General features: G+C 38.5%; 1 protein-coding gene across 1 annotated transcript; it reads right to left on the bottom strand.

Moving 5' to 3' along the window:
• Positions 1 to 2,096: 2,096 nt before the first annotated feature.
• Positions 2,097 to 21,782, bottom strand: Slc19a2 (solute carrier family 19 member 2). Its single transcript, XM_090340497.1, has 6 exons — positions 21,416 to 21,782; positions 11,914 to 12,516; positions 8,593 to 8,815; positions 7,364 to 7,556; positions 6,837 to 6,978; positions 2,097 to 4,368 (listed from the first exon to the last, which is right to left on the bottom strand). The coding sequence occupies exons 1-6, from the start codon at positions 21,617 to 21,619 to the stop codon at positions 4,240 to 4,242; spliced, it is 1,494 nt and encodes a 497-aa protein (XP_090196623.1). The 5' UTR covers positions 21,620 to 21,782; the 3' UTR covers positions 2,097 to 4,239.
• Positions 21,783 to 26,075: the final 4,293 nt, after the last annotated feature.

Genomic DNA, 26,075 nt, shown 5'->3' with positions numbered 1-26,075 from the left:
CATTTTGAGCAGGCAAGCTTTCTAAAACACCTCTTGAGATATAGGCACAAATTCTTGTGTTAATTTCGCAGCTTAAAATCAGTTCTGTCTGTATTCTATTTCCACTACCATAAATCACAAAATGCCTACACTTTGTTAACTAGCAATTTCAAGGACTCATAAAATTCAACCTATCTACTGTTGTCATATTACATTTTTTAAGGAAAATTTAATCATTGATTTCTATCCCCATCTCCTAAATACAACTTGTGTTCCCAAGATGGCTTTCCAATTTTATATTCCTTGCCAAATGTTCCTGTGTGTATACTATATATTTATATACTTATATATTTACTATATATAAATATGAATTTATATGATCTACATATGATGCCCCTTAAGTGGAGGGGATATGTATCCATCTTAGGAACTTCATATGTGTACTAATGGCTCTTTGTTCACTACAAGTCTCCTCTCCAAATTTCCTTATTTCTCCAAATCTTATTCTCCATTTTCCATTGTCCTTGTTCTCTTCCTGATCCAGCTCTTTCCAGTGTTATGGTATTAACACATTTTATGTTGTAATTATGTTCCTCTCTTTCTTGAAATTGTATATTTTAAGTTCCTTGAGAGCAGGAACTATGATTTTATTATCAATTCCTAGAAATACTCTAAAAGCTGAAGAAAATAAAATCTGAATAAAAGATAAAGGGAGGGAGAAAGCCAGCTGTGGAGGCTCACAGCTACAATCCTAGCTATTCAGTAGGCTGAAATCTGGGGATCTTAGTTCAAAGCCAGCCCAGGCACTAAAGAACCTGAGACTCTTATCTCGAATTAACCACTAGAAACAGAAAGTGGGGCTGTGGCTCATTGGTAGGGCAGTAGCCTTGAAGAGCTCAGAGATAGTGTCCAGGCCCAGAGTTCAAGCCCTATGAGCCCTCCTCCCCAAAAAAAGGATAAAGGAATGTATAAAGTCTCTTAACGATTTGCATTTTGACTGTGCAGTTTTGAAATTGAAGGCTACAAATTTCTCAGCCTTCTACTCAGAGTCTGCAATGATTAGTATTGAAATGTGTTTTCATTTTATCAAAATGATCCTGTAAGTTACTATTTCACTTGCAGAAACAAAAGTGAGGCTCAACAGAATGGCTTTCCTAACACAACTTCTGAGTGACAAACCTAATATTTGAAATCGCTTTTGACATTATTTAATGAAAAGATAGAAAAATTAGCACTACTAAAAGATCCCTTTCAAGAATAACATGTTAAACAAATCTACTAATAATTGAAAAGATTTTAAATAAGCACAACAAATACATATTATAGTTATATCATTGAATACCCTGAAGTAGTCAGTGGATTACAGATAATAGATATTTTAATCTTTCATGATGTTTCTCTCAAAAAAATGATAGGCATTTAGCTATTGTACTGACAGGCGGCTATCAAATACCATTCGTATAATTTTATTATTCACAGGGCACCAGGATGTGTTTATCAACAAACAACAAAAATAAGTTCACTGGTGAGAAAGTTTATAAATCTGACTACATTTTTTTGCATAAGTTTTCCAAGTCTTTGGTGACATCTAATCAGAGGATTTAATAGGTTTTGGAATGGGATATTAAAATTTGAATATTGTGAGAAAATGCATGGTGTTTGGGCTATAAAAAATATTTCTCAACAGATGCCAAGAAGATGCCTCAGAATATACTGGAGGTGGGATATAGATTCCTTCAAACAAGACTTTCAGTCTTGCCTTGATTTCCTTTATTTCAGCTATCATCAAAAGGAATGCAGGCTTTCAATTTTTAAAAGAAAACTCTCAAAAGAGAGATGAGAGGTGCCAAGATGAAGACTAAGAAAAACCAAGAACACAATATGGTGCTAGATAAAGAGGGAAACAGCAAAGAAAGAGGAGTTAAAAGGAAGATCATAAAGCAACTGAAGAATTAACAGGATGAGTAAAGGTTGAGAAGGCTAGAAGAGGGGAAATCTTAACATTAACTCTGTTTAGGAAATATTAAAAGATTAAAGAGTATTACACAAAACTCCTTTTGAAGAATATAAAAGAATAATCTTGATTTAAAAGTGAAAGTATATTGTAAAATATTTATTTAGTAAAAATAATTTTATAATCTATACAGAATTGAGTAAAAAGTACAACAAATTATTTTTACTTCTCTGCAAAATTGCACACAGTACAATCAGCACACTGCATTCAGCATTCTACAAATATGACCACATGCCAAGATGTGAAGATACTCATTTGAAACAGATAAAGAGTTCAGTTTAGGTGTCACACTCTGGTAATTAAATTCTAGGGAAATAATGCTTTGGTAATGTGAGATATTTGATTACACAGCAGTTCATTATATTTTTTTAAATAAAATTCCTCAGTTTCTACTTGTTTCCCAGTAAACAATTCCCTATAGAGCTAAGGAAACAAAGACCAAGAAAATAAGGACAAAATATAAGACTGGAGGTTGTTACTTCATGGTATCATTCCCCTTTCTCTTAGTGTTCTTTCCTTTCCTTGCTTAAAAAGAAAGGTAGGGGGCTGGGAGCATGGCCTATTGGTAGAGTGCTTGCCTAGCATGCATGAAGCCCCGGGTACAGTTCCTTGGTTCCACATACACAGTGGTGTTGTGGCTCTAGTGGTAGAGCACTAGTGTCTAGAAAGCCCAAGGACAGTACACAGACCCTGAGTCCAAGCCCCATGACTGCCCACTCCTCCCTCAAAAAATGTAAATGGAAATAACCTATTCCTATCCTTATTAACTTGCTTTTAGGATTACTGCTTAAATGAAATGTATATGTTGGTTTACAATTTTCTGGTTTTGTTTTGCATTGCTAGGGACTAAATCCAGGGTCTTGTGCAAGCAGGAAACACTCTCTACCATGGAGCCATATCCTCCCACTCCCAATTTTACATTCTTGCTACTATTAATATGATTCAGTTGTGTAATTCTTTAAAAGTAACACCCTAGTTAAAAGCACCTTCCTAAATTCTTTTCATAATAAGGCAACAAATTTGGCTTTCGTTTTCATGTCTCATAAACTTGGTAGAATGATTTCAGAATTGACTGCATACAGAATACTTTTTTTTCAAGTAACTTGGAAAATGGGATCACTAGCAAATTTTGATTTAAGCAAATACTACAGATGATTTATCTGTAGAAATAAAGGCTTATTTAAGGTACAGTAATGACATCCATCCTAGTTACTGCCCCACTGAGGTAATTTAAAAGGGACTAGGTTTATGATGAAGGATTTGAAATAATCCATTTCATACTGACATTTTTATCTTGGGTAAGAAAACTAAAACAATATAAAAATTATCAATGGGAAATAAGGTTATTTAATTTTATTTTGGAAATAAAAAGGAATGCAAATACAAAATGGGCTACCTCTCTTTAGCCCATGTGTGATTATTTTTCTATACAGAATTAGTCCTTCATAATAAAGTATTAAAGACAAGCAAACATACCTTAAGTTATCTGGTTAGATCTCTTCATTTACATTATTAGCAGGCTTTAAAACTTGCCTTCATTTCTGACTAAATGAGCTTCTCTAGGAAGCATATGAATAAAGCAAAAATCTACTTCTAAGGAATGTTTTCACAAATACATAATGGTCAAGACAGGAACCAAAAACATTCATACAATGAATTTTTAAAATTAACATTAGAAATGACACATACTCCTTATAGGATAGAATATTAAAACAGCAAATATTGCCATGATAGAACAACTTTCATCTGTAAAAACACAAATACACATGAGAAACACCAAAATTAGAATGAAGTTGAATAGAGGCAAGTGCTGATAGAACATATTTCTATCATGACTTGTAACATCCTGTAAATCTCTGATCCCATCAGGCCAAGGGTCTGGCTAACTAGATTACAGAGTCGTATGTGACCTGTAAAACATTATACTCATTTGCTAATCAAGTATACAACACCATGTGCTGCTTGACTTCTATGGATTACTTGATTTCCAAATCAAGTTTACTTCTGAATTAGAAAAAAAGGCATCCTTAAATTAACTCTCATAAATAATTCATGAAAGAAACTTCACTTCTAGCTCCTCTCAACAGCATCATTTTACTCCAGGGATAAAGATGTTAGCTGAGTGGTTGCTTTGAGGCCAGCAATTGCATGTCCATAAATACTTGTCTAAACTTTAAAATATTAAATATTTTCAGGAAGTTCCTGTGCAGGGTTCTCACAATAAGAAGCAGCCCTTCAGCAGTATGTTATGAAGTAGTTTCTTGAGAACTTGATTCTGGATCATCCTGCTTTCTGCATTTCTTCACAACACTGACTATACCACTAGCCAGGAAAATCACAGCGATGAGTGCAAAGTAGCTGGCATAAATCAGGAACTAAAAGGAACAAAAGTAATAATTGTAGAATTACTGGAAATGTGCTATTTTATTACATATATGAGAAACACACTAATAAAGCTATACTCAGACTTCCTCAATAAAACTTTAAGAAGCATTACATTCTTACACTGTGGGCCAGCTTCTGAAGATAGAAGCAATAAAGCATGACAGTACAGAACCTATGTGGTATGAATCATAACTTCATCCATTACTAGCTCTGTTACCTCAACTAAGATACTTAATATCTGAGTTGTGACTTCTTTGTTCCTACTTTGAGGGATGTGAGAGAAGTGAAAAAGATCATGTAAATATTTATTAGCACAATGCTAATGTTCAATACTACTGTTTTTATGTATCAAGCTTAGGGTAAGACTAACAGGACAACTTCTGAAGATCAACTTCTACAGGGAAGTAAAGGGATTTGGAACTCATGTCCTTAAGCACCAACCACTCAGTCTCAGCCCAAGATCAGGAACATTCCCCCAGAAGAGGACAGTAGAAAACCACTTATAGTTCCAATTATAGAATTACTTTTACAAGAATCTTCCTTAAAATTTTTAATTTGACCACAAAATTTATCAACATTTCTTTCTAAAATATATTTACTAACTATAAACATAGTCAAAAGTACAATGAGGGGCCGGGAGTTTGGCCTAGTGGTTAAAGTGCTTGCCTAGCATGCATGAAGACCCAGGTTCAATTACTCGGTACCACATACATAGAAAAAAGCTGGAAGTGGTGCTGAGGCTCAAGTGGTAGAGCTCTAGCCTTGAGAAAGTCCAAGGACAGTGCCCAGGCCCTGAGCTCAAGCCCAGGACTGACAAAAAAAAAAAAAAAAAAAAAAGCACAATGAGAGTGCGGCATTAAATCTCTAAGCCATGTCCTGTCAAATATGAAAACATTCTATGGGAAGCTTAATTAGTCACAGCAGTTAACTGATAAGCACAGCCCATAAAATATTATTATTCCACATTTTCAAGGATGGGTTATTGTCTACTCCAAAACTTAACTACATTTCTTTCACCTAAAATAGTCTAAAATGTCTAAATCCTTGACCTACCACATTATTATTGTTTGGTCTTACTCAAATTACCACAATACTGCATAACTCGCAGAGTGATTCTCTTGAAATTTAACAGCAGCAATGAAAATATGCTATAAAACAATTGTCATATAGAAGGGACTCAATCAATATTAATTACTAGTCATATTCCTCTCTAATAAAGACAAAACTAATTACTGTTAACATGTTACTTTTTTTCTGGTCATGGGGTTGAACTCAGAGGCCTCAGTGCTCTCCCCAAGTTTTTATGTTCAAGGCTAGTGCTCTACCACTCTGAGTCACAGTACCACTTCTGATTTTCTGGGGTTCACTGGAGATAAGTCTCACAGGGACTTTTCTGCCCAGGCTGGCTTTGAACCTCAGTCCTCACATCTCTGACTCCCAGGATTATAGGTGTGAGACAACAGCATTTGGCAACATGTTTCTGCCTCCCCCCCAAAAAAACCTATGTAAATATGGAATATTAGGTAGTATATATGGAAGGAATAGTAGAGAAGGAATCAATTAAACTGGGATAGGTAGGCATTTCCTGATTCACTTCCCATCATAACAAAGTCCAGAGCAATCTACAAACTTATAATACATGAAGGTATATATAACTATGCAATTCCTGAGCTAATCAAAGTAGTTACATTGTCTATGGGTGGCTGTCCAGATGTATTCTCAATAGATTATTTGTCAACTGTAAATCATTACCTTGGTATTTGTCTGGGGAGTGCTTTCAACAAAGAAGGGGGGACACTTAGAAAGCTATGAGGAATCCTGAAGTAGGCCACCTCAGACATGAAATAAAGTATTTTAGGTATCAATTAGGAATGACCTAGTGTTACAGCTCCATGGTAGAATACTTGAGTAACATGCTAGACAACCTAAGTTTAATCCTTGGGAAGAATGGAGGAAAAGAATGAATGAGCTGAAATAGTTCCTCAGTGCTAGTCATGGTTAAAGTATCTTAAGTCCTAATGTTCTTAGGTCTCATTTAAAAAAAAAAAAGATGACAAGCCAGGTGCTGGTGGCTCACACCGCTCATCCTAGCTACTCAACGGAAGTTGAGATCTGAGGATCATGGTTTCAAGCCAGCTGGAGCTGAGAAGTCTCCATGAAACTCTTATCTCCAATTAACCACTCAAAAACCAGAAATGGAACTGTGTCTCAAAGTGGTAGAGTGCTAGCCATGAGCAAAAAACTCAGGGACAGTGCCAGGGCCTTGAGTTCAACCTGCATGACCCACAACAACAATAAAATATGACCATGTCAACGTCCTCCACATAGAGCAAAGGATGGGAGAGAACACTTTTCCTTTCTATTTGTCCATAGTCTTTCCATTTATTTTCATAAGCATGATCCACTTCTACCACCCTGGCCCCATTAGACTTCATCAATGCCAAAAGAGAGATGTTACCTGAATGGTAATTTCTAAGCCAAGGCCACTCGCATCTACCACAATTAGAGTGAGCAGAGTCTGCAATGCCAGGGCAATGAAAGTGTTTACACCAAACACAAGGGCATAACGTTCCATGCTGAGATTTGCAGCAATCTGAAAACTTTTTGAAAAGAAAAAAATTAATACAATAGAGTTGCTCCCTAAATAGTGGCAATTTTTTCTTCAAATGAGAAGACTAATTCTTTTGTTATGTTAATTTCCCATCCAACCAAATAAAGACAAAATATTTTATACTTAAGTGGTATAATTATGTGAATACATACAGTATAAACAGTATGCAAATATGCAAATAACATAAATATTATAAAGAACATACAAACAAGAGACTAAATCTTACCTGAATGCTTCCTGAGAAACACTAACCACATACAATACTCTGTCTTCCTATTTGTCTCTTTTGTTTAGCAATTTTATCACTTGTAAAGAAAGCAAAGGTTTATCTTGTCATAAATGTTCCTAATGTGCCTTTGGACCAAAATACATACGTTGCTATTGTGATGAGCAACATGTAGATGATTCTGAAGACAACATAGGATGCGTAGCACACCCAAATGTTAGGCACAGTGTCCATGATATACACTGCAGCAGCAATCAAGAGAGAACACAGAGATAACGTCATTTCTCCCCAAGTTGACCAGGATATTTTTATATAACCAACTGCAAACACAGCAATAGCACCTACAAAAGAAAAGAACAAGATGTCATTCTTTTCACTAAAAAAAAATCAGCTTTGATTAAATTTTAAAATCTTTATATTTATAAGGTGCATGATGAAAGGCCAAAATGAAGATCCTAAAAACTGAAGCAAAGAATTTTGCAATTGATGAAATAAATAATATGGGGCGACTAAGATGATGAGAGATTGAATTAGGGAAAGTAGCAGTCCAATGGAAAAGGACAGAATGGCTTCTGAATATTACTAAGGAACAAACTTCTGGGACTGACACACACGCAAGGCAGAATCACGGCCTCTGATTTGGCAACCCAGAAAGATGAGTCATCTCTCCTTCAAACCAAAGAGCAATCTAGTCCATGCAATAGAACTCTTTGGCAAGATGATGACTGTAGCTACATTGGCAGGCACAGTTACTAAGTGTTTACAGATCTTACATAGAACCTTCCAGTAACTTTATAAGATAGGGCAACAAATTAGAAAGGGACAATAGAATAGGATGTTAGGGACACAGGTTCTGAAGCTATCTCACTCAAGGTCAAATCTTAACTTTTACTATCTAAGATTAGGTGACCTTAGGTAAATCTTAAACCTACCTTTTCCATTGTGATAATTTCATTTATCTCAAGACTTTTATGAAAACTGAATTGAAATACATAAAGTCATCAGCACCTAACACATATTAACACTCAGAAGATATTAGCTATTATCACAAAATATACTATATTGCTACTCAAAAATACCTATTAAGGAACAAAAATCATTCAGCAAACACATGAGTATGTGAAACCTTTGCTATGCAAAGAAAGTAATTTTGAGAGTTATTGTATTGGATTTCCTGAAAGCTTATAAAAATTTTAAGCCTGTCACTCACAGTCTTCTACCCTTATTTACAAATTCCCTAAATTATAGAATCAGAGCTATAAATAAATAATTCTTTAGAGCTACTATAAATTTGTGAAGGGAGAATAAATCTGACCATAGTTGTCTTAGAAGCCAAGACTTCTTCTGGCCCTCCTTCTACCACCTAGCACAGCTTACCCAGTAAGGTTGAAACAGCTTCTATACCACCATTGTAGATAGCAGCATTGCGAGAAGGCATCACCTGTTCCCATAGGCCCTGTGTGTAGTTCACAACTTGAAAATAGCCACAGGTGGAAAGGGCCCACCACACAGACCAACAGAGCAGAGGGCGGGAGGAATAACACATCAAGAAATCATTCCATAGAACCTTCAACACCAGGAGACGGTCTGGCTTTGGTTCCTATACAGAAAACAGATTATTATAATTATGAAATTGAAATGAGGCAATATATGGCTCCAAATGGGTGTACACAATATGCAAACACCGTAATTACTATCATTAGGAACAAATAATAAGAACAGTTTTATATCTTTATTATAAGTAGTTATTCAGGAGGTTATAATATTCCCTCCCCCCGAGCCCAAGGGGAGAACTGTAATACTAATTAGGTTATATGTCTGTGGGTATGATATATATATCTATGTATGCCATATATACATATCATATATATATATATATACCAAAAATATACACATAAGATACAGGTACATATATACACACAGGTATGAACTACAAGGACAAAAGGCAAACAGATTCATTAAATAGAAAAGTGTATACACAGATCTTGACAGTTCTATTAAGTTTCCATCTCAGTGAAAGGTTTTATGGCTCAAAATATAGAAAGAAGTAGATCTCATCTATGCTTTTAAATTATGTTTAAGTGTTCTATCTCTGCAACCCTGAATAAACTGCTAATCTGATCATAATGTATATCTCTATGAGAAATGGTAAGGCTTAATCTTTTTCAACTTTTAAGATACTCATGTTGGAGAGTAGGTTATTTCTTTTTTTTTTTTTTTTTGCAGGAAGGATTGGTACTAGGGCTTGAACTCAGAATGCACACACTGTCCCTCAGCTTTATTGCTCAAGGCTCATTCTCTACCACTTGTGCCATAGTTTCATTTCTAGGAGTTTCAGACTTTGCTGTCTAGGTTAGCTTCAAACTACAATCTTCTGAGCTCAGCATCCTGTGTAGTTAGGATTAGACAGGTGGACATTTTAGGAGAGTGCTTTGTAAACTATAAGCCACAACTCAGAAACAAGTAATAAAACTGACTATTGACAGTAACTCAAAGTATACATATATATGTATGTAATTACCTACATACATATATATGTATATATATACACATTTATATGTGTGTGTGTATATATATATATATACATATATATATATATATATTGGCCAGGCACAGCAATGCATGCTTGTAATCCTAGCACTTGGGAAATTGACAAAGGATACACTGTGAGGCTATTATAGTAAATAAAGGAATATATCAGGATAAAGTATTATGTTGTAAAGCTTTTATTTTTATTATATATGTGTATACATATTGATGGTTATATAAATGTCCTTTTTACTATATTTCTATGAAAATGTCCTTTCCATTATATTTCTAATCTACACTCAAAAAAGTTTGAAGCTTCATAAAAAATTTAGATCTATGGTTAATGTTCACATATTTTTATTTTGCCAGTCCTGGGGCTTTAACTCTGGACCTGTGTGCTCTCACTGAAATCCTTTTGCTCAAGGATAGCACTATTACCACATGAGCCACAGCACCATTTCCAGCTTTTTTTGAGTAGTGTTCTGCAGATAAGAGTCCTTATCTCCATGTATTTTCTTGCCCTGGTGGCTTCCGATCATAATCCTCAGATCTCTGCCTCCTAAGTAGCTGGGATTATAGGCATGAACTACCAGCATCCAGTGTTAACTATGTGAACAGACCAAAAGAAGCTCCTTAGGTTCCCCCCCACCTTGGTAGTGGGGTTGGAACTGGGCCTGGATATTGTGCCGTAGCTCAAGGCTATGGCCCTACCCTTGAGCCACAGGGCCATTTCCAGTTTTCTAGTGGTTAGCTGGAGATAAAAGTCTCACAGCATTTAGTGCCCACAATCCTCAGGTCTCAGCCTCCTCATAGTAACTAGGATCACAGGCGTGAGCCACCACCCCCAGTGGTCCTTAGTTTTTCTACAACATACAACAACCAAATGGCTATATTTTGTTTCCTTCCCTAGCAACCAATGAGTTTCCAGTGTCACCAAACAAATTATGATGTAATCAGCATTTCATTGATCTTAATCCCTGGTCATGTTCACTAAAGCCGGCCCCTTACAGTGTCCTGGTAATCAAATGAGTTTCATGATGAATGACATTTAGGTGAACCTGAATGACTCAGGATCCTTGGGATAATAATCTAAACTCTAAGAACCTGAAGTAAAGAATAGGCCAGGCAGGAAATTAATTTTTAGTAAGAACAATAAAGCTGGGTTTCAAACCAGCTCAAGCACTGGGTTGAGTTTTAGAGACAAACTCTACTCATGTAGTGTTCGTTACTCTCATTCAGTTACAAAACTTATGAAGCTAAGTTTTATGTCTGACAGAGCCCACAAACAAAGCAGGAATGTTAACAAGCTCATATCCAAACATGTCCCATGAAAACTAAAATGAATTCACTGTGGTTGAAATGACCCTTATATCTCACAGCTTATAATAGAAAAAAACTTTGATAATTTTAAAAAATGGTGAGGTGTTAGGAAGCAATCTTCTTGGCTACAAACAATGAATTGTTTTAAATGCTATGCCGTTCTTCTAAAAGATAGCTTTATAATCACACTTTTAATCTAAAGTCCTTTATCATCTTAAGTTATTCTTTTTCTAAAACATTTATTAGAATCATTTTACCTATTCACTTGGCAAACATTCTTTGAGTGCTTTTTATATACACCAAGTAATAGGGGTTTAAAAAAATGTAGGAGTCAGGTGTTGGTGGCTCATGTAATTCTAATGACTCAGGAGTCTGAGATCTGAGGATCACAGTTTGAAGCCAACCAAAGCAGTAAAGTTCATGTGACTCTTATCTCTAATTAAGCACTAAAAAAGCTGAAAGTAGAGCTGTGGCTCAAGTGGCAGAGTGCTAGCCAAGAACAAGAAAGATCAGGAGAAGCACCTAAGCTCCAAGTTCAAGCCCCAGGATTGGCACACACTCACAAAAAGGTACAAATTCCTGAAATCTGAGACATGTTCTGACAGGATTACATAAGCTTGTGCCAGTCTGATTTTTGAAGTAAAGCACTCGAGGAGCAGATAAATGCATTATCCCTAATATAAATCAATTATACCTTATATTAATGAACAAACCCATTCATCAATCCAAGATAAACTCTATATCCAAATAAATACAATAGTATGAGGGATTTTCATGTCTTTTTCTTTTTTTACCACTATTAGTGAACCCCAAAATAATAACTACAAAAACTTATATAATTGAGCTTACCGGTTCCTCTGTTGGAGGTTCCTCCAAATTTAGAGGGATCTTTGACTCAATGTCCTCCCATCCAGGGAGGTGGTTAGAAGCTGGGGTGTCAGTAACAATGCCACCATTTTGTACTTTGATGCCATTCACTCCTTGGCAGGAGGAAGGAACATGGTGAAAGAACAGGCTCTTCTGTGGCATAGGCAGAAACCAGGCAACAGCAAAAGCAACAGAAACACAAGTGAGAGAGACGACATTCAGGCTGAACAGGGACCAGCCTGCTACTGAAACAAGGATTTGCCCTAGGACAGAGCCCACTGTGAAGCCCACTAAAGTGGCACTTCGACAGTAACTTGTAACTTTCTGGTACATGCCCAAGTCTACTACACTGTATATGTAAGAGTAATAAGCAATTTCAGTGGCTGTGGCAATGCCATAGAAGAATTCCAAGAACTGGATAGCCAGAAGTCCCTGGGCGTACAGCAGCATGAACCATGTAACAATAAGGCTCAGTCCTTGTAGCAGAACAACAGGTTTGTAACGGAGGTAGTCTGTGGCAAGAAACACAGGAAACAGCAGCACCAGATAAGAGTAAGTCCATACTGGATAAATTTCATTGAAGACCTGGTAAAAAAAAAATAGAATAAAAACCTTTTAGTGATCAAAAGACCTAAATATTTATTTTTAAAAATCTAAGTGCCAGTGATTGTATACAGATTCCCTTCTTGAATACTTGTTTAACATGTCATTTGAAATATGATGTAAAAATCAATGTTAATAAACTCTTTAAATAAAAAAATCTAGTCTTACAAAACACTGTACTTCAAATACTTCAATCTTATCATCTAAAGAAACAGTGGTACCAACTCTTCAAATAACATTTGGAATATCCTTACCTATCTCCACCTCATCATTTCTTCCCAATAAAATACTTCCTAGTCATCAAGGCTTTGTGTTTGTGTATGTCTCCAGTTAACTTATGACACTGATTCATAACAATGGCTGTATATTTTCCAAGATGCTTATACATTTTTGGATGATAAACCACAGATTTACGAAAAAGAAAACAAAAAATATAATTTCTTAGTAGATTTCAATATGAGCCATGATTCAGAGCCATTGTTTCTTAAGCTGTTGAAAAGTGAACCCAAAAGTTATATGTACAACTTGTGTGTAAATAGCCAGAATACTCTTTTTAGATATTAGGATCAATAAATGTGTTAGAAATCCTAATACTATCAATTGTTACTTTGAGACATAGAACAGGAAGATGCTACTGTTTGGTTAGGATTCGCTGATTTAAGCTACATCTATTTTAAGGCAAAGGAACAGGTAGAGAGCAAAACCAACCTATAGGCCTGACAGAACAACTTTCTCTGAACAGTAGAATTATAGATACACACACACATACATAAGAAATAGAAACTTTTGTCTTTCCTATTTTCAGGAAATACTGTTTATTTGCTATAATAACGGAATATATTAATGGATCCAATGTATTTCTATACAGGTATACATTGTTTAATGCCCAACATCATGTCAAGCAGCTATCATTTCTTCTGTTTGCTTTTATTTGTTACAAAATTAATAATCTTTCCCTGTAATGGAACACATAAACATATATGCTATTTTCTTCTTAATGTGTATTTTAAAATTGGGGTATAGCAGAAACACTCTTTAAGATAAGCTATAAACCAGAGAGACTCCAGCTGGAATTTCAGTTCTATTACTTGCTGTGTAATTAGAAACACTCCTCAACTTACAATAGGGTAGGTTCCCAATAAACTCACTGTCAAAACCTAAGACAAAAGTACATTTGCTATAGATAACTTGTAGGATATCAGTGCAATATATGCACTGTAAAGATCTATTGCTTATACTCATAATTGTATAGCTTATATATATATATATGATATAAGGTAAGAGTAATCATAGCATTCAGTCTGAAAACTAGAGACCCAGGCTAAAACACAGACCAACCAAGGCAATATAAATTCACAATCACACTAAGATCCCATTCTTCTGATAACATCACTATAGATGATGTTTCCTTCTTTTTAAATAGAACTCACAGCTTAGCAAGGTACTGAGAGTTTAGTCAAGTTTAAGTTATCTCTAAGTCTAGAACGTAGAAGCAGTGTTACAATATAGCATTGCCTGGACTAGATTTCATCATATAGCCCAGACTCCATCCTCCTGCCTCACTTGTTTCACAAGAGGTCTGTTTAATGGCTTCGCTTTCTCTAAATTTTGATTTAATTTGTGTTTGATCGGGTAACTATGCAGTTTCTGAATACAAGCTTATAAGAGTAAAAAACTGTTACTGTAATGTGTGTAAATGCTAATAAATGAGGAGCAAAGGGCATCCACTCAGTAGAAAAATCAAAGCCAGAAGCATAATCTTGAAGTGAAAGTTAGCCTTCCCTAGAGACTTTTTAGACAGCTGTGCTCTGGTTAACAATGTCCTGCTCCCTTTTTGGCAATAAATTTTCAGATACTATTTTTCTTCAGTTTCCTAAAGTGTGAAACTGGCTCCTCTGACTCAGCATGATTCTGTACCTTCACTGTTCCCCAACAGAGTGTCACAACTATGGGCCAATAAATATTTCCTTTAAAAATGTTATCTATCCAAAGTGTGGTGCACCCATATACCACACTCATACACACATACACACACACACACACACACACACACACACACACACACACACACACACAGGAATATTATTCAACTATAAGGAAAAATGAAATCTTACCATCTTACCATGTGCAAGAAAATGAATAGAACTGAAAGATACTGCTAAGCAAAATAAGTGAAAACACAAAAAGACAAATGCTACATAGTCTTTCTCATGTGTGGAAACTATAAGGATATACAGGAAGTGGCTCTGTGGCTCAACATGGTACAGTGCTAGCCTTGGCTGAAGAGCGTAGGGATAGTGCCCAGGCCCATAGTTCAGGCCCCATGGCCAAAAAAAAAAATTATGGACTGGGAGTTTGGCCTAGTGGTAGAGTGCTTGCCTACCATCCATGAAGACCTGGGTTCGATTCTTTGGTACTAGATACATAGAAAAAGCCAGAAGTGGGGCTGGGAGTTTGGCCTAGTGGTAGAGTGCTTGCCTCGCATGCACGAAGACCCGGGTTCGATTCCTCGGTACCACATACATAGAAAAAAGCCAGAAATGGTGCTGAGGCTCAAGTGGTAGAGCTCTAACCTTGAGAAAGTCCAAGGACAGTGCTCAGGCCCTGAGCTCAAGCCCATGACTGGCAAAAAAAAAAAAAAAAAGCCAGAAGTGGTCCTGTGGCTCAAGTGGTGGACAGCTCTAGCCTTGAGAAAGCCCCAGGCACTGAGTCCAAGACCCAGGACTGGCAAAAAAAAAAAACAAAAAAAAACAAAAAAAAAAAACAAACATAGGACAATGATTACTATACAGTAGACATAGATAGAGGGAACAGTATCAATGAGCCTCAGCACACAGAAATGATTAATTCACAACAACCTATTACATTATCTTATGGATAGAAAGTGGAGCTCAAAGGTTTCAAAAGTAAATTAATGATAGAAAAATACTGATTATTTTAACTTGAGCAGATACTATATGTGTGTATGTGTTGAAATCATACCAGAACCAGAAAATACAATTATTTTATGTTAAAAAATTACGTCAGGCGCTCGTGACTCTCACCTGTAATCCTAGCTACTCAAAAGGATAAGATCTGAGGATCACAGCTCAAAGCAAGCCCAGGCAGAAAATCTGTGAGACTCTTATCTCCAATAAATTACCCAGAAAAAGCCAGAAGTGGTGCCATGGCTTAAGTGGTAGAGTGATAGCTTTGAATATAAAGAGGCTCAGAGAGAGCACCCAGGCCCTAAGTTCAAGCCCCAAGACCAGCAAAGAAATAAAAACTGACAAAGATAAATTACAGTAAAATGTCCTTTACTGTGCTCTTCAATACAGCCTCCTTTTATTTTGGAACTCTGGTTGATTCTTCACTTTTTAGTCTGTGCTCAGACATGTTATATATAATTTTTGATAATAGTTATTGAAATCACACTCCAGAAAACTGCACAGATATGTGGTCATGTATAGCAAAAGGCATTTATTGTTGGCAAGGACTGACAAAGCCACTTCTCTCATGGGAGAGGTGATTAATAGTTTGGTTGAATAAGCTAGGCACAATTAGTAAAAGGCAAAATATCGCTGTTAAAGGCCCCAGGAGAAGCATAAGCCAGGTAGTGACTGATCTCCAGAAGGAATAATCAAAGACTTGAGATTCCCAACTTCTTTTTGGGCTAGCAGCTATCATTTGATAGCTATTATGCTTTGATCTACTCCGCCAGTCTTGTTAATACAGTAGCAACACTCTTTTCCCAAGAAAAGGCAGGTTCCCCCTTCTCAGTTGTTAATAAATCTAAGGTCCTTTGGTTTTGGAGGGCCATGTCTGCCAAACAGTTTGGCTGAGTCTGTAGCAGGTTAAGGGCCACTGTGGTGTCTTCACATTGGGCGGTAGTTGCTTCACATACCTGGTTGTTGGAAGTAATTGAGTGATACAGATCTGATTAGCTGTCAGGTTATCATCACACATATTACCTTTAATTATCAATTTAAACTAAGAACTATCTACCAGGGTATAATAGTATACCTATAATCTCAGCTACTCAGAAGGTTGAGGAAGAAAGATCACAAGTTAAAGGCTAGCCTGGACAACATAGCAAGATCCCACCTCAAACCTCAATACATTATACTTTTTCTTTTCTTTTTTTTTTTTTGCCAGTGCTGGGGCTTGAACTCAGGAGCCTGGTCATTGTCTCTGAGCTTCTTTTGCTCAGGCTAGCACCCTACTTTGTGCCACAGTATCACATCTGGCTTTTCCTGTTTATGCAGTACTGAAGAATCAAACCCAGGACTTCATGCATGCTAAGCAAACACTCTACCACTAAGCAACATTCTCAGCCACCTTATACTTACTAATCTAATGCTACTCCTAATGAGAAACCACATCTTAAAAAAAAAGGTTAACTTAAAAAAAAAAAAAGGCAAGGTGAGATAGGATAGAATGGGGCAGAGAATCACTCCGGCTCACCTTAACTCACTCAAAGAGATCTTTGTTTTCTCCTGTGAGGGACACCAGGCCAAGGTGAGTAAATATACCTCTTCCTCAATTTTCAACACAATAAACAACAGTCCTAAGGGTACTTTTATAATCTCTATCTTACAAGGAAGGGAACTTGGCACTAGTGAAAGGTTAAGTAAATTATCTAAAATTATTACAGTGAAAACTAGCAGAGAGAAGGTCTATGTCATCAGATTGTCTAAATCTACCACACTAAAATGACTGCTTTCTTTAATCAGAAAGCTGTCATTGATCTAGATGTTTTCAAGTCCCTTCAAATGCCTAAAGTAACCTGTTGAATCGCTATAGAAACACTTTTATAGAATACAAGAGATCAAGGTCCAAATAGTCTCCACAGGTCTCTAAAACAGAACGCTTCATTTTCAATTTCCTTAAGAGGATATCACCAACCCCTCACCCCCACAAAAAAAAAACAACAAACAAAAACCCCACAAAACACCAACAAAAACCTCACAACTTTTTTGATACTTTGAATCCTACATGTAAACTTCCTACAGGATAAAAAATTAGTGACCCTTAGGAATTGTCCATATCTAACTCCTCACCTCCAGTAAACCTGTTCTGTAAACAAAAACAATTGATTTTATTCTGTCGAAGTATCTTGCAAAACTCTAGATCAGAGTTTGTTTGTGCTTTCTGAGATTCAAAAAGTCAAGGAAAAACAAATGTTTAGTTTTAAGCTCTCATTGAGATTTACACTTTATTTCAAAATAGTTTCAGTGGTTCTGATAACCCTATTTGAGCCAGATGCAGATAGTTTATGCCTGTAATCCTAGCTAATCAGGAGGCAAAATCTGAGGACCATGGTTCAAGGAGACAAGGACTCTTGTCTCCATCCAATTAACAGGAAGTGGCATTCCTGTGTTACAGCGCTAGCCTTAAGCTGAAGAGCTCAAGAATAGCATCCAGGCCCAGAGTTCAAGCCCCATGACTGACAAAAAACAAATAAATAAAATTAAAAATACCTATTTTCACAACAATGAGAATAGTCAATATGGATTGTTTCTTTGAAACAATTTCTTCTTGAAAGACAATAGAAAAATATCAACAGATGAATATGGGAAGATTATTCTAAACAGAGATCAACAGCTTTGTGTATAGGCCAATAGATGAGAGTTTGCAGTTATGTTGAACTTAACAATGTAAGATTAATATGAATGAAACTCGGATACACTGAAGGTGGGAAGGGAAAAGAGGAGCCAGTAAAGCTCTTAATATCAAGCAGAATGTGTAGTTTTTAAAAAAAGGTGGTAGCTGGGCATGGTGGCTCATGCCTATACTCCTAGCTACTCAGGAGGCTGAGATCTGAGGATCTCGGTTCAAAGCCAGCCCAGGCACTAAAAGACTCTTATGTCCAATCACCAGAAAACTGGAATTGGCACTGGGGCTCAAGGGGTAGGGTAGTAGCCTTGAGCTGAAGAGCTCAGGGACAATGCCCAGGCCTAGAGTTCAAGTCTCATGACTGACCAAAAAAAAAAAAAAAACAAACAAAAGTAGTAAATGTCTGTTAAACCATATGCCAGAAAGAGGAATGAATGATAAATTAACTTCAAAAGTAAAGAGTTCTGCTGGTTGTAGTCATACATGCCCCTAATTGGGGCTGCAGGCTGAGGCAGGGAGATGGTAAATTCAAGGCCAGCTGAGGCAGTTTAGCAAGACTTCATTTCAAAATAAAGAAGGTTGGGGATGGAACTCAGTAGAATAGTTTACTCAGCAATCATGAGTACCTTGGCTCATGCCCCAGTATTCTAAATAAGTTAGATAAATAAGCTTAGTTCTCAATTATTGAGGAATAGTCAAATTTTACCCTGTTTCAAATCTATAAAGGTTAACTTACCAAGTGTTTTAAAATTTATGTCTTTTCCTAAAAACTAAGAAAAAAATCCTTCTCAAGTAGAAAGAGAGAGGCAATTCTGCCTTTTGGATGTAAATAACATATTTAAGATGATTCAGTTTGGGCCGGGAGTTTGGCCTAGTGGCTAAAGTGCTTGCCTAGCATGCATGAAGACCCGGGTTCGATTCCTTGGTACCACATACGTACAAAAAAGCCGGAAGTGGTGCTGAGGCTCAAGTGGTAGAGCTCTAGCCTTGAGAAAGTCCAAGGACAGTGCTCAGGCCCTGAGCTCAAGCCCAGGACTGGCAAAAAAAAAAAAAAAAGATGATTCAGTTTGACTCTTCTAAAGTTGTCAGAGAGAAATACAAACTTTAATACAAATGCCACTGAACATGACTTAGTATTCTTTTTGCTGAAAAATAATGTAATATGTTTTCTTGAAGAAAAACATTGCTGAAAGCAAGCAGAAAGAACAAGTTGTTCTATTTATTTTAGTTATTAGTTACTTTAAAAAAATTCAAAAATCTAGAGTTTCCCATAAAGTAAGCAGACCCACACTGTACAACCAACAGAATCAGTCATGATTTCAAGGTTCTCAGAAATAAACGGTTTCACTCCTACTAGATCATTAGATTTCAGATTTTGCGTTTTTCTTCTAATTTGTAATGTGGAGGAATGATTTGTTCTTCTTAAACAATCAACAAATATTACTGGATCTGGCCTGCTTTTCTGTTTCTATGCCCAAACATATTTCACTTTACTTACACAGCTTTCTGATAAGACAGAACATATGATCCTGATAGCACAACATGCACCAACCTCTATGCAAGTCACAGGACAAAACAGATCAGCTTTCAAATATCAACACTGTAAGCATGGTCTTCCCATATGTACTTCTGTTTGTCAGCATACATAAACTGTGCAGATCATATGGAAGTTCATATGAAGTTTTTCAGCTGCTCACCAGCAAAATAAAGTCTGCATCAGTGGACAAACCTCATGTTTGGATCTCTAGAATCACATTTTCTTATACCAGGAAACTCATTCATGAGTTGGTCCTTTCTGCTTTATTGCTGGCTTTAACCAGAATCAAAATTCAAACATAGAATCATATTCCAGTTCCTCATGTACTGATCTATCTATAAGATTGGGAAACAAGTGATCTAAGGTCGGATAAAATCTGAACTTGCTAGTGACTAAACTCACTCAAATGAATCTAGAAATCAACATTGTCAGTTCCCTCCCAGATGTCCTTGAAAATAAAGGCCCACAGCAACAACAAATGGATTATGAGTAATTATAACCTGACAGTTTGCAAATGACACTGGTAGGGCTACCTCTTGTTCTGACCTGTTATGCTAGGTTGCTGGATTTCTGATCAAAATAGGTGACCACACCAGGAGGAGTGAGTTTCAAAACGGAGAGGTATTTTACAGCAATTGGGACAGGGAAACCTCAGTGGAAAAAGGTGCAGAAGAAAAAAGAACAGCTAATTAAGTGTCCACCCAGCTCAAAGGAGGAAAAAGAACACAAATCTAATCTTTCACACTTCATAGTAGTCAAGGAATGAGACACTGAATCCGTTTTGTTTTGGCTTTGTGGTAGTACTCTGGGTTTAATTTCTTTTTCAGTTTATATAACATCTGCAAAAAGTGTTGAGATTGATTCACATGTTTAAGCGCATATCTAAAGTACTTTGAGTACTTCTGAAGTACAATATGTCTAAGTCTTTATCTTGAGTAAATCAATCAGTGAGAAGTTCTGGATCATGGACTATGTATTTTCTATTACTCTGAGCACAAGAACAGGTACTTAACACATCTCACTTGTGGTCGAAAAGCAAAACTATTATCTGTGAAGCAGCAATACAGGAAAAACTTACAAGTGCCAATTATGAGAAATGATCTGTTTTTATCTCAAGAGATGAGTCTTTTAACGGGGCGGGGTGGCAGGGCATCTTTGGCTACAGCCTCAACCTAATTAAAAATCCAACCAAATTCAGATGATGTATTCTTTGTCCTGTACTGTCCTTATATGAATGAGCACATCCATCTCATCGAAGGTAAGCAAATTAGGGGATGGGAAATAAAGGAGGTGCAACAGGCAGAAGACCCTTTCAGAAAAGCCATGACGACCTTCTTCCTGTTCAATGGATTTTTACTCCAACTCCTACTATGTGCCAAGTACAGCTTGCTGGTTTATCGAAACGGTGCCTTCTTCTCCCTAGAAGGAATGGCTGGACCAGCCCGGGCAAAGCTAGATTATGCCACATTTACAGCATCATCATCGCCTGACACCCCCCCCACACACACACACTCCGCGCGCACAAGGGCTCCGAACCCGTGTCACCAAACGCTGCACCCGGGACTTACAAATCCAAAGGTCAGGAGCAAACTTGGAGCTTAGGGCAAGTGGAGGAAATCAGAACTCTACCCAGAAGGGCCCCCGAGGCCCAAACGTCCTCCCCCACTCCTCCTTCTCCTCGGGGTCCCAGCTCGCACCGCACACCCCGGGCCCAGCCGTCAGCGCTCCCGCGTCGGCCGCGGCGCGTACCTCCCTCTCGGTCAGGTTCTTGTCGGACCCTAGCAGGTAGGGGGTCAGGAAGGGCTCGGACGGCCTGAGGCTGGCGAAGAAGCCGTAGGCGCAGAGCAGCGCGGTGGGCAGGAACCAGCACTCGCGGGGGACCCGAGCGGTCCGCAGGAGCATGGTGGCCGCCGCCGCCGCCGCCCGCCGGGACACCGGGCTGGGCACATCCATTCGGAGAGCGAGGGGCGGGGACCCGGCCCGGCCCCTTTCTTCAGTTCCACCAACTGGTGTGGAGTTGAGGCCCGGTGCCCACGCCCGCACCTGTAACCTTGACTGACACTTCCTCTCCGTAGGGCCCGGCAGCTCCGCGCGCCAGCCACCTCCCCGCCGCAGGACTCGGTCTCTCCCCGCCGCGGGCGCCTCTCGTGTCCGGGCCAGAGACCAGCCCCGCCCTAAAGCCCACCCTCCCGTCGCCGCCGCCTCCAAGCCGTGAGCCAATCACAGCGGACGCCGGGTCTGTGGCTTCTTCCTCATTGGTCAGCGGCTCACAAACTGTGCGGGGCGGCCTTGGCGGTAGGCCGGACGGTTGGCGTCCGGGTGGCTCCGAGGGGAGCCCGAGGTTCGGGAAGGGCTCAGGTTCCGACGCGGTGGCTGCCCGCCACGACCCGGGCTTCAGTCAGGCGGGGAGTCCGCCATTCCATACCTGCGGTCGGTGCCGTCGTCTTCCGTCTTCCACTCACCGGTCGGGAAGGTTTTCCGTAGGACTCGGCCGCGGATGCGTAGTTTCACGGTCACCCTCTCCCATCCTTAATCAGCCATCCTTTTGAGGTCCACCCACCCTCCGGTCCCTGACAGTCCTAGCGGCCCAGAGGAGCCACGATACAACCTTGAAGCCCCAAAAGGCGAAAACCTTTCCCCGCGCGGCTGCTTTCAGGTTTTCAGTTGTATTTGTCTGCTTTACAGAGCCTGGGATCTAAGCGCTTGGGGTGTTTGCCTGGAGGCTGAGTTGAAGAAAGTAAAAACAAGAACCCACCTAGTCTTTAAAGGGACCCTAAGGAAGTCCCAATAGAAAGGGTTTTGCCTTGGTTTTCTCCCTTTTGCATGCTGGGGCTACAGCATTAACCACATTGCCAATGTTAAAAGGAAAACCAATGGTGAAAAAGGAAAGTAAGAAATCCTGTCGTGTAAAGCAACAGTCCATGTCTTCCTTTATATAAAAGCATCGACAGAGAAGTCTTGGACTGGTTTTCAAGGGTAAACAAAAGAACCCCTGGTGCTTCCTTTCACCTCCCTGATTTCTTTCTAGCACCACTCACAGCCCGACAACCCCGCTTGCAGTGAAGACAAAACCGCACCATTAAAAGCCATGCTCCCTTTGCAGTATTAGTAACGTAATAGATCCTGCCAGAAGCTTAGGGAAACATTTGTTTTGCTTTTATATGTGCTTTGATCCATCGAGCTCAAATTTTTGCTCCTGTGGTAGAAAAATGACGTTTTGTGAGCATCAGCAACAAAACTGAGTCAAGGTAGATGGAACAAAATACTAGCAGCAAAGACAAAGAATTGTCTCTATGACTGCAGAAGTGAATGCACCAAAATGAGATCTGTGGTATTTCTCTGAGTTTTTTTCAAAGAATGACCCAGGAAGCCCTACAGGTCCTTAGGACGTTTGCAAAAGGTACTGCCAGCTCAAAACTGTTTTTCTTAGATTTAAATATTTGTAGTCATTAACTTTAAAAATGCATAAAACTAGACATAGTTATGGATTATCATATATTTTGATACTTGATATTTTGAAGTAATATTCTAATCAGAGAAAATACACCATTCTTCCGAAACATTTATCATTTCCTTACATAGTTAAAAAAAAGCTCAAAATCCTTGTCTAGATTTTCCCACACTGGGACATAACAGCTTAACTTCTAACTGTAATTTACTACTCATTGACTAGTCCTTACCCATCCCTTCTCCCACATCAAAATCTTAAACTATATGCAATTCTAATCCAGAAATACATAAACTAGATGTGCCATGACTTATAATTTTTGTTGTTTACTAAAATCTGAATGAAGTAACTGTGAACTCAGGGGTATGTTATAACTTGTTGGATATCTGTGTGAGAGGATCAGTGGGGAGCAGAGGTTGGACAAAGCCTTCTAAAGGAAGTTTTAGATTTTGCAACTGTTTAGGTTTGGGAGCATGCTCTTACTGTCTTAAAGCTACTTAGTTTTGCAGTGCAAACTCTTGGTAAGGCTCCTCTAGGCCATGCTACTATCCTCTTTGCTACCAGAAGGAACCAGCAGTTTACCAATCCACCTGAAATAACATTTTTATGATAATCATTCTTTTAGCTGGGTGCTGGTGGCTCATGACTGAAATCCTGGCTATTCAGAATACTGAGATCTGAGGATTGTGGTTCAAAACAGCCCAGGCAGGAAAGTTCATGAAACTCCTGTCTCCAATTTTAACCATCAAAAAGCCAGAAGTAAAGGAGTGTCTCAAGGGATAGAGTGCTAGCCTTGAGCAAAAAAAAGCTAAGGGACAAGCTGGCACAATGGATAATGCCTGTTATTCTAACTACACAGGAGGCTGAGATTTGAGGATAATGGCTCAAAACAGCCCAGGCACTAAAGTCTGTGAGACTGTTATCTCCAATTAACTACCAGAAAACTGGAAGTGGCTCTATGGCTCAAGGGGTAGGGCGGTAGCCTTGAGCTGAAGAGCTCAGGGACAGCGCCCTGGCCCAGATTTCAAGTCCTATGACAGACCAAAACAAACAAACAAAAGCTAAGGGACAGTGCCAAGCCCTGGGTTCAAGCCTCAGTGCCAACACACACACACACACACACACACACACACACACACACACACACACACAACTAAAGAAATGGTTATTCTTTTGTTTTTCACTGTGGAGGTTTCTAGAGATCGGCTCTTTGCTTTAGGCTGTGAGTGACTACGTGCTGACCTATTTAACCCTACTTCCTGGAACTGCATTCCCTGGTTTCTGCAGTTCCTTCTTCCAAATGCTACACTATTTGAACCTTGTATTGCCCGGATGCTTCCACAGGGGCAGTGACACTGTTAGTCACTTTCTGAGGAGGTATCACCACCAGCTGCTTCTGAGAAGATAGACGGCACCTTCCATGAGTCTGAGGAATCTAATCCTGCAGCTGCAACTGAAGGGGGGGCAGCAGAACTTCAGTCCATTGGCAGCTGCACTTGATAATTCTGAGGCTTTTGATTGCCAGTTCTGCTGCTGTCCTTGGGACAGTGAGCCATGACAATAGCGTTCTTTCTTGCTCTTCCACTACTCACTTCATAGTTACTGTTAACATAACGCCAAGGTGATGGACTTACATGCTGAGTTTTCCTGGCCTGTCCTTGTCAAATCACAGCCTGGGTATGTGCTTTTTAGTACTGCACCCAGAGAATTGTTGAGAGTTTGTCTGTTGATGGGGAATACCTTACATATCCAGAGAGGAGCATTCAGTGCTGACTGTCAGCTTTCTGGGTACCACAACAAATCATTGGGAGCTTCAACCTGAGATTAGTGGTGGTTTAAAAGTAGTCACACAAACAGCCTATGTTTTTCTTTCAAGTAAAAGTCTGGCTCTGATATTGTGGAACCAGTTATTAATTATAAACTCTTGAGAATGGAATGTTTTGGCATTCTCTAGTTGTAAAATCAGATTAAAAATTCTGTGTAAATAATTCATGACATTCTTGCAAGTATTTCCTCAAGCAAATTATGTTCATTTTTTTTGCCTTTTTTACTTGTTCCATTAGCATTGTTATGATTATCCTGTTCACCACTGAAAGACGTGTACAATCTCTAGTCCAGGGATTTTCCAAGTGACAAATTCAACCCCAAAGTATTTTCATAATTATTCTAAGGTTTTATTTCCTTTACTCTTGAGGCTACCTGGTGTATGAGGATGACATGATCATTTTAGAAGCATATTATTGTGTTTAATAACTGTCCAGGTTTAGTTTATCATATAGTGATAGTAGTGGTTTTAACTCATAAAAACTGAAGGTCTTTAAGGTCCTTAATAACAAGATGTCTAAGAACTTTGGATCTAAGTAATACAATTATCTAGTTCTCTAAACTCCTGTCATAGTTCTGGTTTCTTAACGACTATGGAGAGAATGCAGAGGTCCTCTTGACCATTATTTTGCAGTGTTTGGTAGTAGAGAAGAAAAACAAACTCCAGTGAGGAGTGCCTCTTATTACTTTCCCTAAGGCTTGAACACCTGAACTGTATTAATCTGTTAATTACTGTTTTGAAAAGTTTCCTAGGCACTTCAAATCCTCTTTACAATGAGACGGAATATAAATAAATAGCTTTTAAATCCTCTTTCCAATGAAGCAGAATATAAACAAATAGCATTTGTTCTTTTTTTTTTTTTTCCATCAGTCATAGGTCTTGGACTCTGGATCTGGGCACTGTACCTAAGCTTTTCACCTCAAAGCTACCAACCTAGCCATGGGCCTGGGTGTTGACCCTGAGCTCTTCAGCTCAAAGCTACTGCCATGTCCCTTGAGCCACAAATACAAAGCTACTTCCGGTTTCCTGGTGGTTAATTGGAGATAAGAGTCTCAAGGATTTTTGTGTCTGGGCTGGCTTTGAACCTCAGATACTCAGATCTCAGTCTCCTGAGTAGCTAGGATTACATGTGTGAG

The sequence above is a fragment of the Megascapheus bottae genome, chromosome 10 (genome assembly GCF_031878675.1).
Source record: "Megascapheus bottae isolate mThoBot1 chromosome 10, mThoBot2.hap1, whole genome shotgun sequence".
NCBI lineage: Eukaryota > Metazoa > Chordata > Mammalia > Rodentia > Geomyidae > Megascapheus > Megascapheus bottae.
The sequence above is the reverse complement of the archived record's forward strand: the minus strand, read 5'-3'. Positions and strand labels throughout refer to the sequence as shown.

What these genes read in the sequence shown, in the direction of transcription:
- Slc19a2 (XM_090340497.1), bottom strand. Translation starts at nt 21,619, where the DNA reads ATGGATGTGCCCAGCCCGGTGTCCCGGCGGGCGGCGGCGGCGGCGGCC. An exon ending in AGAACCTGACCGAGAGGGAG is followed by an intron (nt 12,517 to 21,415) that starts GTACGCGCCGCG and finishes TTTTTTTACCAG; the next exon opens with GTCTTCAATGAAATTTATCC. An exon ending in GCTTAGAAATTACCATTCAG is followed by an intron (nt 4,369 to 6,836) that starts GTAACATCTCTC and finishes TGTTCCTTTTAG; the next exon opens with TTCCTGATTTATGCCAGCTA.